This window comes from Rhinopithecus roxellana, chromosome 11 (assembly GCF_007565055.1).
Source record: "Rhinopithecus roxellana isolate Shanxi Qingling chromosome 11, ASM756505v1, whole genome shotgun sequence".
Lineage (NCBI taxonomy): Eukaryota > Metazoa > Chordata > Mammalia > Primates > Cercopithecidae > Rhinopithecus > Rhinopithecus roxellana.
Window position 1 is genome coordinate 119,740,039 of NC_044559.1, and position 17,395 is coordinate 119,757,433.

Genomic DNA, 17,395 nt, shown 5'->3' on the forward strand with positions numbered 1-17,395 from the left:
TTTTCATCTCAACATCTTATTGAAAGCTGTAACTTTGGTAGAGAAAATAAATTATAGGTAACAAAGAGTTTATATTTGAACGATTAATTAAGTATAGAATTTTCTGTGTATTTATCATTCACAAATGATATTTATTTGTTCAAATGACAATTTTATGCCTGCAAATAATACAAGTAATTGGGGTGAACAGAGTTATTTCTACTCTTGTCTTATTTGTGATGATCAAAGAAGAGATTTGCTCATGGTTGGAATAGACTTGATGGTAGCCGCAGCCTTGGAGAAATACGATCATTTTGCTAAGAGCAATCTCCTGACCAGTGTGATGAAAGCCATTTTACAGGTCGAAATAGCACAATGAAGAAACTAAACATAGTTAGTATTCACCTTAGGAAATACACTTTGAACAGCTTGAGTAACTCCAAGGTATGATCCAATATGAAGTAACTCTAAATGTTAGCTGTAATAATGATTCATCTCTATTATTTTAAGAACTATCATATTCTCTTCCATTTTTTAAAAACTCATGAGGTGCTAACACCCAAGGATGTGCAAGTAGACTGTAAATACAGTATTCTTGAGGCAAAACTGCAGCCAGAAACTTATCTGAAACTTACTCTATCATTCCAATACAAAATTGCCTTGGGAATCTATCCTATGGAAATAATAAAAGATTCAGTGAACATTGGCTATTTTCCAAGCTCCGACATTCACTAGATGATATTAGGGTCATTTACTCATGGGCACATGATTCTAATGACCAAGACTTTATACTGTTGCTATCAAAATCATAAGGCATATTAAATAAGTCTCTCTACATATATTCTCATATACCTTGTTGCTAGGTAGCTCTTAATATTTGAATTTTACTTGTATTTTAGTGATTGTTAAAAATTGATGTATACTACTCCAACTGAATTCTAGGTTCTTTAAAAACAAGGACTGTGGCTATTTATAAGAAATCATTTTATCTCCAGTACCCTGCATAGATACTTAATAGGCTGTACATCCTAAATAATTATTCAATGAATGAATAAAAATACTTACATATGTAAACTGGCTTTTTATTTTTGGGAATTGTAAAAGTATTAATACTCAAGAAAGTATGTATTTTTTACCCATTGAAATATCTTCTGTGTAATGACTTATTCCATAGGAATCTAATATTGAGGAATATTGAGTTCAAACAATATGATAATGAAAGCTTGTGTTTTATTGAATGAATGAAACACTTTTAAATACTGTAAGGCTCTTCACAAAACCCTTTTAATACCACAACAACTTGCTGAAATATTTTCAAGTTTGGCTAGACTCACTGACAGGATACTTAAAGATTGGAAATTCAACAATTTAGGAAAGCAAACTTCTCTAGAGAAGACAGCAGCAGTTACAAAATTTAAATCAGCAAATGTTGAGAGAGCTATGCTATTACATAATATAAAATTGAGCATGTGCAAACAGTATGCCTTTTTTTTTTTTTTTTTTTTTTTTGAAACGGAGTCGCGCTGTGTCTCGTTCTGTTACCCAGGCTGGAGTGCACTGGCGCGATCTCGGCCCACTGCAAGCTCCGCCTCCCGGGTTCACGCCATTCTCCTGCCTCAGCCTCCCCAGTAGCTGGGACTACAGGCACCCGCTACCGCGCCCTGGCTAATTTTTTTTATTTGTTATTTTTAGTAGAGACGGGGTTTCACCATATTAGCCAGGATGGTCTCGATCTCCTGACCCCTGATGAACCCGCTTCGGCCTCCCAAAGTGCTGGGGTTACAGGTGCATGAGCCACCGCGCCGGGCCAACAGTGTGCTTTTTAGCAACCTGCTACTAACAAAATATTGGGAATCTCTCCCTCAGAATTTGCATTAAAAACTTTAATTTATATAGCCCTCTTATTTTCATAAATAGCCAAGGGTAACTATATTTTCTTGTATTTAATGCAGGAATCGCTTGAAGGCAAAAACTGTACTCCCCATGTTACAGGAAAGGAAAAGGTTTCATGCAGATTAGTTGTGTCCAAGTTCACATGGAAAGTTTTATAGAGACAAAGTGCGAGTCTAAGTCTTCTGCCCTCTGGTTCATTGTTTTCACTGCATCACCAGAGTGCGATAGAAGCTAGAGGATAAGGGAGAGACTAGAGCTTGAGGGCTGTAGACATGCGTGAAGGAAAAAGAAGCTAGGAAGCATTTCACAATTAGAAAATTCCTATACTTATAAAATCATGGGAAGTTTCCTGGCTATTGTCTTCTTGCTCGTTCTTTTTCTTTTTTCTTTTCTTTTCTCTTCCTTCTTTCTTTTCTTTGTCCTTCCTCCCTTCCTCCCTTCCTCCCTTCCTCCCTTCCTCCCTTCCTTCCTCTTCTTTCTCTTTCTTTTTTTCTCTTTCTCTTTCTTTCTTTTCTTTCTTTCTTTCTTTCTCTCTCTCTTTCTTTCTCTTTCTGTCTTTCTTCTTTTTCTTCTCTTTCTTTCTTTCGTTTGTTTCCTTCCTTCCTTCCTTCCTTCCTTCCTTCCTTCCTTCCTTCCTTCCTTCCTTCCTTCCTTCCTTCCTTCCTTCCTTCCTTCCTTCCTTCCTTCCTTCCTTCCTTCCTTCCTTCCTTCTTTCCTTCCTTCCAGGACAATATAGACACAGAGATGCCCGTGGAAGGAAGAGACCTGGGTGGTCTTCACTCATAGCTGTGATAATGGCTAAAAGCACCAAGGTCAAGTTAAAAAACTTTTTTTTTCTTTTTTACTTTTAAAGTTTTGCCTCAAAGTACATTTCTATACTTCAACATCCTTTCAGGACTTACAATTGGATATTCAAAATATTTGAAATAAAGTGTCTATTTAAAGTTGTCAGCTATCTCAAGAGATATTACTAATAGCACCAAATAATTACTGAATATTAATTCTTCTATGCAGTTGTAATTTTTAAATATATCAGATATTTATTGCTGGGAGATAAGATTTGCTCTTTTAGTTCTATGATTTTCATTTTCAACACAACTTTTTTGGGCAATAATATTTTTTTTAACCAAACGGAAAAATCTAACAGAGTGAAGAAAAAGTCTCAGCAGCTCTTTTCTTTTCTTTTTTAAAAAAGAGAATACACAATGTCAGTTAAAACAAAAATGTGATTTCTCACTGGTGACTATTAAACTATGTTTCGGTTTTTATTTCATGTCAATTGTTTATAGTAAACACTGACAGAGTGAGTTGGAATGTAATATACAGCACTGAAGTTTCATCCCAGTGTGCTTCAAGGGGCTTGGAAATCTTAGCCCAGGGCCCTTTGAGCTTCTTGCAGCCTCCTGGAAGAAACACAGCAAAGACAGAAATACAAGCGTTGTGAACTCAAGGAGAAAATTCCCGTTAGTGTTAAAGGAACTCCTTCAATGTGGAAAAGTATATTTCTAAGTATGGAAAAACATTTTCAGGTCTTTTGTACGTGGTCCTAACTTTTTTCATGTGTTTTTTTCTCTCTCAGCATTTGTCAAATGTATTTGAAGTACATTCAATCCACTTGGGCTGCATTTTGAAAGTGGCTTATGGAAATTTAAGCAGACAGTATCTATTAACATTAATAAAATTCCAGAGGCAAAATTTCCCCACACTGATTGAGCTCAATTATTGACCTTAGTATGAGGTTATATTTTAGTAAATATTTAGAGACTACTCAATCCTTTAAAAAAAATTCCAAATACTATTTCAGTGACAGAATTTGATTAACCACATAAAATTGAAATTGTACAATCACCAGATTTGAAGGCCAGATGCAAAAACATTTTTGTGAAAACTCCCACCAGAATTGATAGGTGTGTTTTTCTCATTGCATTTCTTCTTTTTACAATGGGTGTATAGGCACAGCACTTGTGGTCCAGTGGGACCACGTACATCTCCAGGATAATTACAACCTGGGAAGCTTCACGTTCCAGGCAACCCTGCTCATGGATGGACGCATCATCTTCGGATACAAAGAAGTAAGTGATGTATTGATCATTTCTTTCCCTTCCCCTTGTTCTTGACTGCTGCCTTTCCTCCAAGTGTCAAGAAAGGGACATTTTGCAGCCATGATCCTCGAATCATTTTCTTGCCTCTTGGTTTCTTTTGCTTAATAAACAATGTTTTAGTTAGTTTTAATCTTCTGGGTGCATTGATTGTTAGCTCTTTTGTTTTGTTTTCTGATATTGTTGGCATCAGGACCCATCAATTTCATGAAATTATTGAGTAATTATATTGAGTAATTATTGAGTAGAGTGAAATGCATCTTAGAAAAAAACATCCAATTTGGAGGAATTTCTCATCTAAATCTAAATGTTTGTATTCATGTATTTTGTTAGTTTTTTTTCACCTTGTTGATTTCTGTGTTATATTTTGGTTCTAATTTCAAAAGCATTTATAGACACGAACACTTATGTAGCTCAATGACCCAGTACTGAGATAGTTCCAGGAGAGCTGAGCTTACAATCCCTTTGACTAATGTTTATTGAAACTGGATAGGAAAGATAAATTAGAGATCTAAGTGACAGAAAGAACAAGGGAATTTAAACTTATGGTTTGTTTCATTTTAACAAACTGACAAAGTAAAGAATGAAAATTTACTAAATTGTAGCCTTAAATTTACAGAATATTTAGACTGGAATAACTGTGTGATTTCCAACTCTTTTGACAAAGTAATTAAGACCTGTTGGACTAAGAATATTAAAAATAAAGTTCCAGGAACTACAAATGTAATGTTTTAGATAGTCTCTAAATATGAGAGAAACCTGAACAGTGAGAATTAATAATGAGCATTATTAACCCATAGGTTAATGGATATTTATAATAATACAGACTCGATATCTTATGTTCAACTGAGGGATTACTTTTTCCTTGAGAAATGAATCCCAGATTATAAAAAGGATATTGAGGACCAAGAAAGAATTCACTTTGGTCAAACCTTCTGAAATTCATCTATTCTGTAAAGTGCGGCATAATTTAATTACAATCAAATAGGCCAACTCTAAAAATTCCATAACCATGTCAGATATTTCTATTCCTTTAAAAAATTTTTAATGAAATTTTTCATTTACTTGGGGCATTTGGGTAAATAGATTATAATTATAGACTATGTCCTACTTGGTGTTTCTTTGTCCAAGTGTATGGTTTTGTTTTGTTTTTTTTTTTTTTCAATTTTTATTTCAGGTTCAGGAGTACATGTATAGGTTTGTTATACAGGGAAACACATGTCATGGAGGTTTTGTTGTATAGATTATTTTCTCACCCAGGTACTAAGCCTGGGACTCAATAGTTATTTTTCTTTCTTTCTTTTTTTGAGATGGAGTTTCACTCTTGTTGCCCGGGTTGGAGTGCAATGGCCGGATCTTGACTCACCACAACCTCCGCCTCCTGGGTACAAGAGATTCTCCTGCCTCAGCCTCCATTGTAGCTGGGATTACAGGCATGCACCACCATGCCCAGCTAAGTTTTGTATTTTTAGTAGAGACGGAGTTTCTCCATGTTGGTCAGGCTGGTCTTGAACTCCCTACCTCAGGTTATCCTCCCGCCTTGGCCTCCCAAAGTGCTGAGATTACAGGCATGAGCCACCGCACCCAGCCCATAGTTATTTTTTCTGATCTGCCTCCTCCCATCTTCTACTGTCAAGTAGACCCCAGTGTCTGTTGTTCCCTTCTTTGTGCCCATGTGTTCTCATCATTTAGCTCCCACTTATAAGTGAGAATATGTGGTATTTGGTTTTCCATTCCTGCAATAGTTTGCTAAGGATAATGGCCTCCAACTCCATCCAGGTCCCTGCAGAAGACATGATCTCATTTCTTTTATGGCCTCATAGTATTCCATGGTGTATGTGTACCTGATTTTTTTATCCAGTCTATCATTGGTGGCCGTTTAGGCTGATTCCATGTCCTTGCTATTATAAATGGTACTGCAATTAACATACACATGCATGTGTCTTTGTGGCAGAATGATTTATTTATTTTCTTAATTAATAGACTTTATTTTTTAAGAGTAGTTTTAGATTCACAGCAAAATGATGCAGAAAATACAGAGAGTTTGAACATACTCTTCTTCCCCTGCTGAACATCCTCCCCCATCATCAATGTACCCCACCAGAGTGGCACATTTGTTGCAATAGATCAACCTACATTGACATTGACGCATCAATGTCACTCAAAGTTCTTAGATTACATTAGAGTTCCCTCTTGATGCTGAACTTTCTAAGGGTTTTAAGGATGTATAATGTCATGCATCCATCGTTATAGTGTCATACAGGATCCTTCCTGCCCTAAAAATTCTCTTTGCTCTACCCAGTTTTTTGTTTCAATAGGTTTTGGAGAAACAGGTGGTGTTCAGTTACATGGATTTATATTCCTTTGGTTATATACCCAGTAATGGGATTGCTGACCTGAATGTAGTTTTACTGGTAAGGTTGTGGAGAAAAGGGAATGCTTATACACCGCTGTTGGGAGTGTAAATTAGTTCAGCCATTGGGGAAAGCAGTTCAGCCATTGGCGATTCCTCAAAGAGCTAAAATCGGGGCTATGTTTTTATATCAGAGCCCATCATATTTTTATGTCACACTCCCTGGATGCTGAGAGAATAATTCTCAACAGGACTTATTCATTTCTAGTTTTCATTGCAATCTAGTATATTGCTGGAACTGCACAGTGATGTTTTGAAATGTTCGTTTTCAACGGTTTCAACCAACACTGGTCAAGTTTCTGGAAAGACGCAAGGTCAGTAAGTGTGAAGACTTAGGTCTCACCAACTGGAGGCTCTGTCAAAACAGAGGTGTGTGTTCTTGTTGTGGTTTCGCTTGCTAGTCTTTATTATCGAAATTGTCATCTTTCTTTACACTGTTCTCAAAGGGTATCTCACATTGCAGAGTAACAGTTGATTCTTCCTATTCTCTGGTCTAGGTTGGTATTTTTAAAGGCCTTTTCTTCATTTTAATCAAAGAAAAAAGTTTCATTATGGTTTTCCTGTTTTGTTATGGGGAATTTCAAGATGACAGGCAAATTTAATGCTTTCTTGATATTCCCAGGCTCTTGTCGTGAAGAATGTCTTCCCTCTGCACTTGGAGTTCAAAAAAGTCGTTTTTACTTTATTATTCACTTTACTTTAATTTGCCTTTCTCATCTTTCTTTGTTCTAGATAGAAAGTAGTTTCCACTTTTCTAATCTACCACTTTTTTTCTTTTTTCTTCCCAATAATTGTTATGTATTTATTTTGCTAAGGCAAATAATCATTATGCTAAGGCATAATGTCATAAGAGAGTCCCCTTGCATTTGGGGTGACAGCTAGAAGCTCCTGGTACTGCTAGAAAAATATTCCTAATCACATGATAGCATAAAATAGTAGTTTGCGTAATGTATTATCATTTACAAAGTACTTTCATATGCATTATAGCATTTAATTCCTCAACAATTTCCTATAGCTTTAATATCCTAGGCATTTTACAATAGCAGTGGTACATTGAAGCTGTTCAATAAATGTTTATGACTTAATTATGGAAATAGATCATATATGATTATCTTCATTTTATAGCTGAGCAAGCTAAGTCAGAGAGATTAAATGACATACTTGAGGTCACAGAGCTAGTTAAGGATAAATCCAGAATTTAATTTGATGATCCCAAGACATCTCAACCATTTTCCCTGCCTAAAGAGAATATGTAAAACAATTCACAAATCTATGTCTCATTTGTTTTTCCAATAAGTATTTCTTAATATTGGCTGTTTAAGAATCTTGCTTGTTAGACTTTGTCATATCACACAATTACAAGTATAGATAGGAGAGGTATTCCTACTTCATTTGGAGAGCTAACCAAATGCTAAGAACATATAATTACGAGGAGTAAAATGTTCTGTTCCTGTCCAAGCTAAACTTACTGAACTATAGATACTGAACTATAGGGAAGTAAGTGTAATTCTTTCTGTAATAAGTTTCTTCTAATAGGCTAACACCAGCTTTGTTTTGTTTCATTATGTTTTACGTGAATGAGAAGAAAAATTCTGATTTACATAAAACCCACCACCAATTTGGGACTTGTTTTAAAATTGTAAATTTTAATTACAATTAAATTTTACTTTAAAATTAGTAATGGATTGAAAGAATTCAGTTAGGTAAATTTCATTTTCAATGCCCTCATTCAATTTATCTCAGTATTTAAATGTGCCAACCATGCTAAGCACGTACATGACCTCCAATCCTTTCATGCTGCAAATATTGCCTTTTCTTCAATAGCATAATTTTTTTTTGCAGTGCAAACTAAATGATGAACGATCAATAAATAAGAAAACGCATTTACAGTTGTAACAATCTTGCTTAGAGTGGGATTGAAATAGGGAAGTACGACTGCTGCTTAAAATAAGAATAAATACAGATTTGCTCATAATATTCAATGTTTCTTCACCAATGCCCTGTTGTTTTCTAGAATCATATTGGAGAGAAGACTTGTGGATGCATGGATTCCCTTAAATAATTAAGTTATTTTTCCTGAGGTTGTAGCTCCTGTGTTGTTTAACTAAAGATTCGAAATTCTGTTTTAAATTATGGGCCCTTATTGTTACACAGCTGTATATTTTAATTAACTTCAAAGATAGAGTTTGCTTAGAATTCAGTCAAAACACAAAAAGAATATTTTTTAAAGTTCTTTTTCTCAAATTACCAACTGTTCATTATAGTGCATTTTTCAATTTTAGAGGATCCAGTTTTTTTAGATAGCTTTAATTACCTATGAAATTAACTATGTCATCTATTTCCTTGACTATATTAATGACAATTATTTTAAATGTTGTAACTAATACCTCCAATATCTACATGTCTTATGGGTCTATCTCTATCACCTGTTTTCTTTCTATTTCCTGTAGATTTTTATTCATTGGTCATGTTTCTTTGCATGCTAGATGATTTTTTAAATAAAATTTTGGACATGGTTTACAAAGTTCCAGAGTACTTTGAGAATGTAGATAATGTTTTCTTCCTGCAAGTCAGTTTACTTTATTTTTTTGGCAGTTAGTGCAGGACAGATTACCTTAACACTGTGCAGCTAAGCCCTTTCAAAGTTGAGCATCAGTCCTTATGAGACCAGAATATTTCTGGTAAGCCCTTACTCTTCTAGTCCTTCAGGGATCTCCACTAAAGATCTGGATTTTTACTATGGACCTTTTCCTTAGTGCCCCTGAATGCACGTATTTTTCTGCAGCACCATGAGACAGCCCAACGGCTGTGGAAAGGCAAATCGTTCTTACCTGTGATCACAAGTGGCTGTGATATGATTGATATAATATGATGTGCTAAGCTGTGGAATCAAAATGACTAGCCAGGAAAGACAGTCAAGGATATCAGAATGAACCACTGAACCGTTCAGTCATGTATTAAAAAGAAAGTGTGTAGGGTAGTTACTTAAACTCTGTGGGCTAAGTCAATGAGACCTTCTCACTCTCTATCACTTGCTTGTAAATTGGCAAATGCTTTGATGAGAAAAGTGGTGTTGGGTTTATGTCTGCGTTTTTCGTTCTTTGGGATTTTGGCTTTGCAAGACCTTGCTCTTTGATAACTACCTGAAGTTTTCAACGGAAGCTTTCCCTATTTTATTCACATTTCCTGCTTGATTCAAGTAGTAGAAATGATCTTAATCTTGTATGCCATAACCAGCAGTGAAAGTCACATTCACATTCAATAGTAACCTCCAAAGTTGATAAAATCTGGCGTTTCTTGAGCTCTTCATATATGCCAGCCACTGACCTAAGCATTTAAAATAAATTATGTATAATTCTCACAAAAACCAGGAGTAGCTACCTTGGTCATTTACAGAAAAGGAACCTGAAACACCCAGAGACATTACGCAACTTTTCTAAAGATATGGAATAAAGATTTATCCAAAGAAATACGACTCTAAAGCCCAAAGGCCTAGCTACTGTACCAGAATGCCCTCTTACAAACTTCCTTTCCAGCAAGTGACTGAATCTATTCATTCATTTTGATATCCTTGACAGTCTTCCTCGGCCAGTCATTATCATACCATAGCCTAACATATCATATCATAGCATACCATGGCTACTTGGGAGCAAAGGGAAGGTTTGCCTATCCACAGCATTATATTATTAATCTATAATTTTTTTAAATGAAAGAACCTGTACATAGGCCAAAAAATGGATCCTTTCTTAAATACATGGACTTTGGCAACCAAACTCTCATTTTCCTATTCTGTTAGCAATTAGCTGTAACCCTAAATCTCAGCGTCTTCATATTAAGTTGCCATTAAATAGTGATGACTTTTTGCTTGATTACAATAGATATGGCTCTAATATTTCTGGTCTATTGATAATGTAACAAGGAAACTAACAATTCTCAAAAAAGTATTGTATTCCAGTGACCGGGTGTGGTGGCTTACGCCTGTGATCCCAGCACTTTGGGAGGCCGGATCACTTGAGGTCAGGAGTTGGAGACAGGCCTGACCAACATGGTGAAACCCTGTCTCTACTAAAAATACAAAAATTAGCTGGGCGTGGCGGTGCACGCCTGTAATCCTAGCTACTGAGGAGGCTGAGGTAAGAGAATCGTTTGAACCCTGGAGGCAGAAGTTTCAGTGAGCAGAGATCATGCCACTGCACTCCAGCCTGGGTGACAGAAGGAGACTGTCTCAAAAAAAAAAATGTATTTCAAACATGCTGGAGATTTGAAATAAGGGTCTTTACAGTCCTTGATGCTGTCTATCCTAGAATACTCTTACTTTGTAAAGCTGCAGTTTCTCTGACTTGTTTTATCTCTATTCTCATTATATACTTGGCATTTATAATCACTCTGGACACAAACTATGGATGGATGTCACTCTTTTTGTGTCAGTTGCAAACTCGGGTCCTTTTTTTTTCGTTAGCTTATGTAAGGGATAAAGATAGTCACTAGGTTAGGAAACTGGTAATTTAAATAAAAATGTCATATAATCCTACTAGATAGCAATAGGAGAAAAATCACAGAAGAGGCAGGCTTAGCCCAGGAGTCAGCCTGTTCTGTCCATTTTCTTGGTTGAATACTTTACCATCTCCTTCAGCAGCAAATTTTAGAGGAGGTCAATATAGAGGAACTTTACTGTTTATTAAGTAAAATCACTTTTTAATCTACTCTACCATTTAAGTATTTAAACCTATGTTCCTTGGTGTCACATTTGCTTCTTCTATGGAAGAATGCATAATTAATAAATCACCATTGCCAATTAGTTGTAGGTTTCAATGGGGCGGGACTCTTAATGCATTTTTTTAAAATTCTTTGAAGATTATTTATCTTATTTAAACCGTAATGACCCTTCACTCATGGTTAGCAGCCTGAAAGCATTAAAAGATGAACATTGGCTGAACTTGTAGAATTTATAGAAAAAAGGTAATTCAAGAAAGTTAGAGAAGGCCAAAAAGAACGCAACAGTGAGACCACCACCATTTAGATATAAGGTAATTTCCTTCTGTAACTATTGCTACGTCTGTGAGAAAACTTGATGTGCGAATACAGTATATGCATCCAAGACATTTGATAAATGTGTGAGCAGAAAAGAATAATATATATGTACATATGTATCTAATACAAGGATAAGAAAACCAGATAGAATCAAATGCTGATTTAAAACTCTCTCAAGAAATAATTCTAAGGAAAATGAAGAGACAGATATTTTATATCGTAGGACTTCCCTGTATTTTAAACAACTAAAGTATTAAAGTTTTATCTACACAGTTTTATTTGAGATCTAATTCATTTGCATTCGTAGAGATATTTTACTTTTTAGCTATCTCACATATAGAAGTGCCTGACATTTTAATTGTTTCTTTACTTTTCCTAGTGTAAGAAAATGGTAAGTTGAATTATTCTCCCTTGATAATGTTCCAATGACAAATCCTTTGTGTAAAAATACATAAAGTAGCCAGGTAGAAAGATCAATGTCCCAGAGGAAATTATTTTATTTTATTTTACTTATTATTATTATTTTTTAAGACAGAGTCTCATTCTGTTGCCCCGGCTGGAGTGCAGTGGCGTGATCTCAGCTCACTGCAACCTCTGCCTGCCGAGTTCAAATGACTCCCCTGCCTCAGTCTCCCAAGGAGCTGGGATTACAGGTGCCTGCCACCATGGCTAGCTGATTTTTTGTGTCTCTCCCAAACCCAGGGTGTAGACTTTCCTTAATCTCCTCTCTTTAATCTTGACGTCTAATTCCCAAACCATGTTTAGGTAAGTTTCCTTATCTAGCTATTGTCCCAGGTAAAATCCATACCAGAGTCTTGACTATCTTGAGTCCAATGGCACAAGCTTCTTCAAGTGGGCACCCTGCATCGCTGTCTTTTGTATGAAGCTCAGACTCTTCGTGTGCCAATTCCATGTGAGCAGTCTTAACTCAGAGGGCACAGTTTTTACTCTGTGTATGTTTTTATGTTTTATGTTACACATATGTTTGTAAAACAGATATGTTGCCAACATCTAAACATTAAAATATTTCAAGTAAAAATGTAGATTTGCATTTTTTCCTTGAGGACTCAGAAAGCCCTGGAAGCCCTTTGCTTGCAAATATTGCCTGGAAAATTCACTCATAGCGTGCACCCTCCAATTTCTCCCTCATGAATTTCTTCTTTCTTACCCGAGGCACACAGTAGCTTATGTAGAAAGGAAGTTTGAAACCTGTTTTAAAGTGGAGGTGGATTTTACTTATCACCTTCATGCTGTTAGTTGACTGCTTCCAGATTTTCTACAGATTATGATTGTGGAAATGGGGGCAGGAGGCATGTTAGGAATTGATTGTTTGATGATAGCTCACCTTGACTTTCATGCTATTAGATGCATTGCTCAATACCTGGCAGACGAGAGTTCAGGAGCTGTACACTAAAAAAAGGATTGAAATAATTGTGCAAATTGTTACTGATACTCTGGAAAGCAAATGAATTTTTACATTGTCAAATTTAACTGAAAGCCCTTCTATTCAAGTGTAGTTTACAGACAACTCAGCATTAATATTTTGGACTTTGTGTGTTCGTTTGTTTTTTAGAGACAGAGTCTTGCTCTGTTGTCCAGGCTGGAGTGCAATGGCATTATCATAGCTCACTGCAGCCTCCAACTCCTGGGCTCAAGTGATTCTCCTGCCTCAGCCTCCCAGGTAGCTGGGGCTACAGGTTGTTATTTTGATAATAATAAAAGAGATCACGACTCTTAAAAATTAGATTCACTGCTGATAATACTGAAGCCAGATCAGATACTTAAGTAAAATGAAGGAGAAAGTTAAGGGTTACAGACAGATAAGAATGGGTAAAATGGAAAGCTTTGAGTTTATTGTGGGATTTTGTTGTTGCTGTTGTTTTTAATATTAAGCTACTAAACACCATATTGCAAATTAGCAAGGAAACAAAAAATGAGTTTGGAGTAATTCTTTTCCAGTTAAGGTTTGATAGGCATATGAGTCACATCTTGGAACACATACTATACAATCAAACCCTTGCTGAGATGCTGTGCTGCCTGGTGGATAGATAGCTGGGCCTGTAATGGAAACAAATGAATGTTTTGGTGATGTTTTCAGGGCAGAACAAAGAGGAAAATAAAATTCCATTAACCATTACTTAAGCGGCATGCTGTTATCTCCCTAGTTTAGAGACAGATGTAAGAACCTCAGGTTTAAGGGATTGCGTGGGGTTCCTGTGTGCTGGAGAAAGATACCACAGAGTGGAGAAGAGAGGAGCTTCTGTCTTTGACTCTCCTTCCAAAGGCCAGTGTGCTCTGCTCTACTTTTGCTTGCCCCTGACATCTTTTCCTGCCTTGATTTTGTGTAGCGATTGCAACCACTTTCTGCTTCTATGCTTACTTTGATTTGCTTTAATATCTCAGTTATATAAAAATGTATACCAAGTAATAAACCTATCTCTATCTTGTTATATAGAGCAAAAATTATACTGTCGTTTAAAAGAAGTATTCATGAATGCTTTTAGGGGTCAAAATGGAAGTATGTTTTAGCCAGTGTGAAAGCTCCTTTTATTTCTCTCCTGTGGAGAGAATGTAATTGTAAAATCAATTCGCCAGAAATGTGCGATTCAATACAGATCATACACAGGCTCAGTTAAAATTCAGCTTTACTTTAATCTTAAGAAGGCAACTATTATAGACACTTGAAAATAATAAAGCTACATTGTTTTAAAAATAAAAAAAAAACTTCTGTAGTTGAGAGTTTTTATTATTTCAGTTTGGCTTCCTGACATCCCCAGGATCTCGTGATGACTCACGAGACATTTTGAGGATAAATATAAACTTGTAGAAAGTATAAGAAAATAGCTTCCCGTAATCAAAGTTTTGAAAGTTTTGGTGTTTGACATGTTTTTGGTCCTTATGTTCATTGACTTTGGCACTTCATACCCTTCTAAATACAGAGTCTTCTATAAAATAGTTGATCGTGACAACAACATGTTCATTCTTGTGCTAATTTGCCCAATACTGGCTGTACTTCTAAATAGCTTGTTTATATATACACATACACACACACATAATCTCTTTGTTAGTAGTTAAAAAGAAGTTCATTTTACAGCCTGGATAACATAATGAGACCCTGTCTCTGCAAAACATAAAAATAAAAAAAAAGTAGCCAGCTACTCGGGAGACTAAGGCAGGAGGATCACTTGAGCCATGGAGGTTGAGGCTGCAGTGAGCTGTGATTGCACCACTGCACTCCAGCCTGCGCAACAGAATGAGACTCTGTCTCAAAAAAATATATATAGTAGAATAAATAAATAAATAAAAGAAAATTTTTTAAATTGTTTATTTTAAATGTACCTTTTAATAATACAGTCTCTAATTTTATGCTGACAGAGGACCCTGCAGAGTGGTTGGTCTCGCTTGCTCACGGAGAGCTCACACAGCTCCCTTACTTGACTGCCTGTAATATTTTGAAGTTAAAGAGATCACAGTGCAAGAAGGCAGGGTAAGAAAGATAGGAAAATATCAGGTGTGGAGAGGCAGACATGTTCCATAGGAAATTTTAGAGAAAGTCTGGAATTGTTCATCTTTTCTTCATTAATCTTTGATGACATTAGGCATGTAATTCACTTGGCAAAATCAGTTTTTTGAAAATCTGGCATGTAATGGTTTCATAAAAGCCTTGGGTGGCTTCTAGGAAAATATAAGGAGTTGAAAGTTGCTTGTAAATTTTCATTTTAATATTTAATCAGGACAAAGAATACCATTTTAGAAATCCTGGGCTCTTACTCACAAGCTCTATGAAATTTTAATGGAGAGCATGTGAAGCCAGTTGTTTTGCCATAAAGTGATCATCCGTCTCCAGTGCTTCCTCTCCTGGTCTCTGAATGTTTCAGGACTGCTCTTGAGAGCTGCATATGTTGGTCCCTGCATATCCAAAGGACGCTTCTGATAGACCGTGACGTGAGTCGGTCCCCTGAAGTTGTACAACCTAACATTCCTGATGAAAACACTGTTTCATTGCTCTTGCTACTGAAACCAAAAGGCTTCGTGGTATCCTTTACTCTCCTTTTGTCCCTCACTGTCCTTATTAAATCTATGGGGAGTGTCGATAGCAGTGCCTACATAATTCTTCCAGAATCTGGCCTCTGTTCACTTCCACCACTGTTACCACTTTGGGGTGGGTCATGGCACCTAGTCTTACCTGGAAAACTGTGATACCCTCCTAACTAGTTTCTCTGGCTCCCATGGTCCTTCTACAGTCTTGATTTACCAGCAGCCAGTGTGATATTTTCCCAAAATAAAGGAATGTCCTTCCCTCTGCTCAAAACCTCCCAAATCTTTCTGTGTCTTTTGGAGTAAAATCCAGTGTCACTGTCATGCCTTGCAAGAAATACACGCTCCCTATGATCTGCCCCTACTACTTCCCATCGCCTTTGACACTCTTGTTTGGTACTTCTGCTCCAGCTGTAGAGATAACCCTTTAACTCCTAAAATACACCGAAAGCAATTCAGTCAAGCCCTTTACATGTGCCAGTGCATCTACCCACAGTTGCTTCCCAAATATCCACATGGCAGATTCTCTTACTTCGAGTTTCTGCTGAAAAATCACCTTCTCAGAGAGAGCTTCTGTGACTCTCTTTTCTCCTAGAGACCCCCATTCCTCTCTATCTTTTTACTCTGTTTTAGTTTTCTCCTTGGTACTAACCACCTTCTAGAATGCTATAGGTTTTACGTTCGCTTGTTTTGATGCCTGTCCCTGTTCTCTAGAATGTAGGCTCTGTGAGAGAAGGGTCTTTGTATTCCTGTCTGCTGTAATTCCAGTGCCTACAAAAATATAGAAAATATATCCAATTAATATCTGATGAATGAATGAATGGATTCTATCTTATCAAACAGCATGGACAATGTGTATGCCTTTGGGGGAAAATAATTTATAGGTAGTAGATGTCATTCTTAGGAATCTATTTTCTACTCTATAATCCTCAGTTATATTAAGACTCCTAGTAGAGTTATATGGTAGTAGTGGTTTGACAGATGCAGTCATCAGAAATCATTAACCCAAGAATATGTACATTTAAAGAAACTGGCAACAAGTTAAAGCATAACTCTTGACTGCAAATGATGATTTCTACCTAACTTCTGCTCTCTTTACATATAGGTAGAGTATTTCACCCTTATCATTTGAGTTTGTATCATTGTTAACAATTTACATGTTGAAGCTTGGAAAAGTCAAAATCATTTGAAAAAATTTAAGTTGATAACTGGAAGAATCAAAGATCATTTATAGTGATCTTCCTAGAGGGTTGGTCATGTCAGATAATTTTCAGTGATAGAAAACTGTACACCATGAAGCTACCCATTTTGGTTTTGGCTAAATTTTCCTCATGTTAAATGAATCTACATCTAGGTAATTTATATATTTTGGGCTTAGTATTTGAAATGCACAGACAAAAGAATGAACTAAAGAGACACAGAAGAATGAAAAAAAAATGCTGCAGAAAATGAAACTTTTCTACTGGAACATTCCAATCTTTCAAGTTTAATTGTACCTAGAATTAGATATTTATCTGAAATCAGGACATGATGATGTGTACCTGTAGTACTAAGGAGGCTGATGCAGGAGGATTGCTTAAGCCCAGGTGTTTGAGGCTGCAGTGAGCTATGATTATGCCACTGCACTCCAGCCTGGGCAACACAGTGAGACCCAACGTCTTAAAAATACACATTTATCTGATGCCCAGAAAATTAGGATGAGCAATACTACCTCATTTTATGGAGAAACACCCATATTCTATTCTATTGGCTATTTGATATTTAACAGAGAATGTACTGATTGATACTGCTGTTTAATAAACCACCCCAAAAGACAGTGGCTTAAAACAACTCCATTTCTTATTTCTCACAAGATGCCTATGGATCAGCTTGTTGGTTCTACTGTTATGGGCTGGACTCTGCTGATCTCAGCTGAGCTTCTGAATGTGTAAGCGGTTATCTG

General features: G+C 36.3%; 1 protein-coding gene across 1 annotated transcript in view; it reads left to right on the forward strand.

Moving 5' to 3' along the window:
* PLXDC2 (plexin domain containing 2) overlaps nucleotides 1-17,395 on the forward strand; it is a 459,866-nt gene that overhangs the window by 327,645 nt on the left and 114,826 nt on the right. The window contains exon 6 of the mRNA XM_010385741.2: nucleotides 3,826-3,944. Coding sequence (XP_010384043.1) covers nucleotides 3,826-3,944 — 119 coding nt within the window. The remainder of the gene's footprint in view (nucleotides 1-3,825; nucleotides 3,945-17,395) is intronic.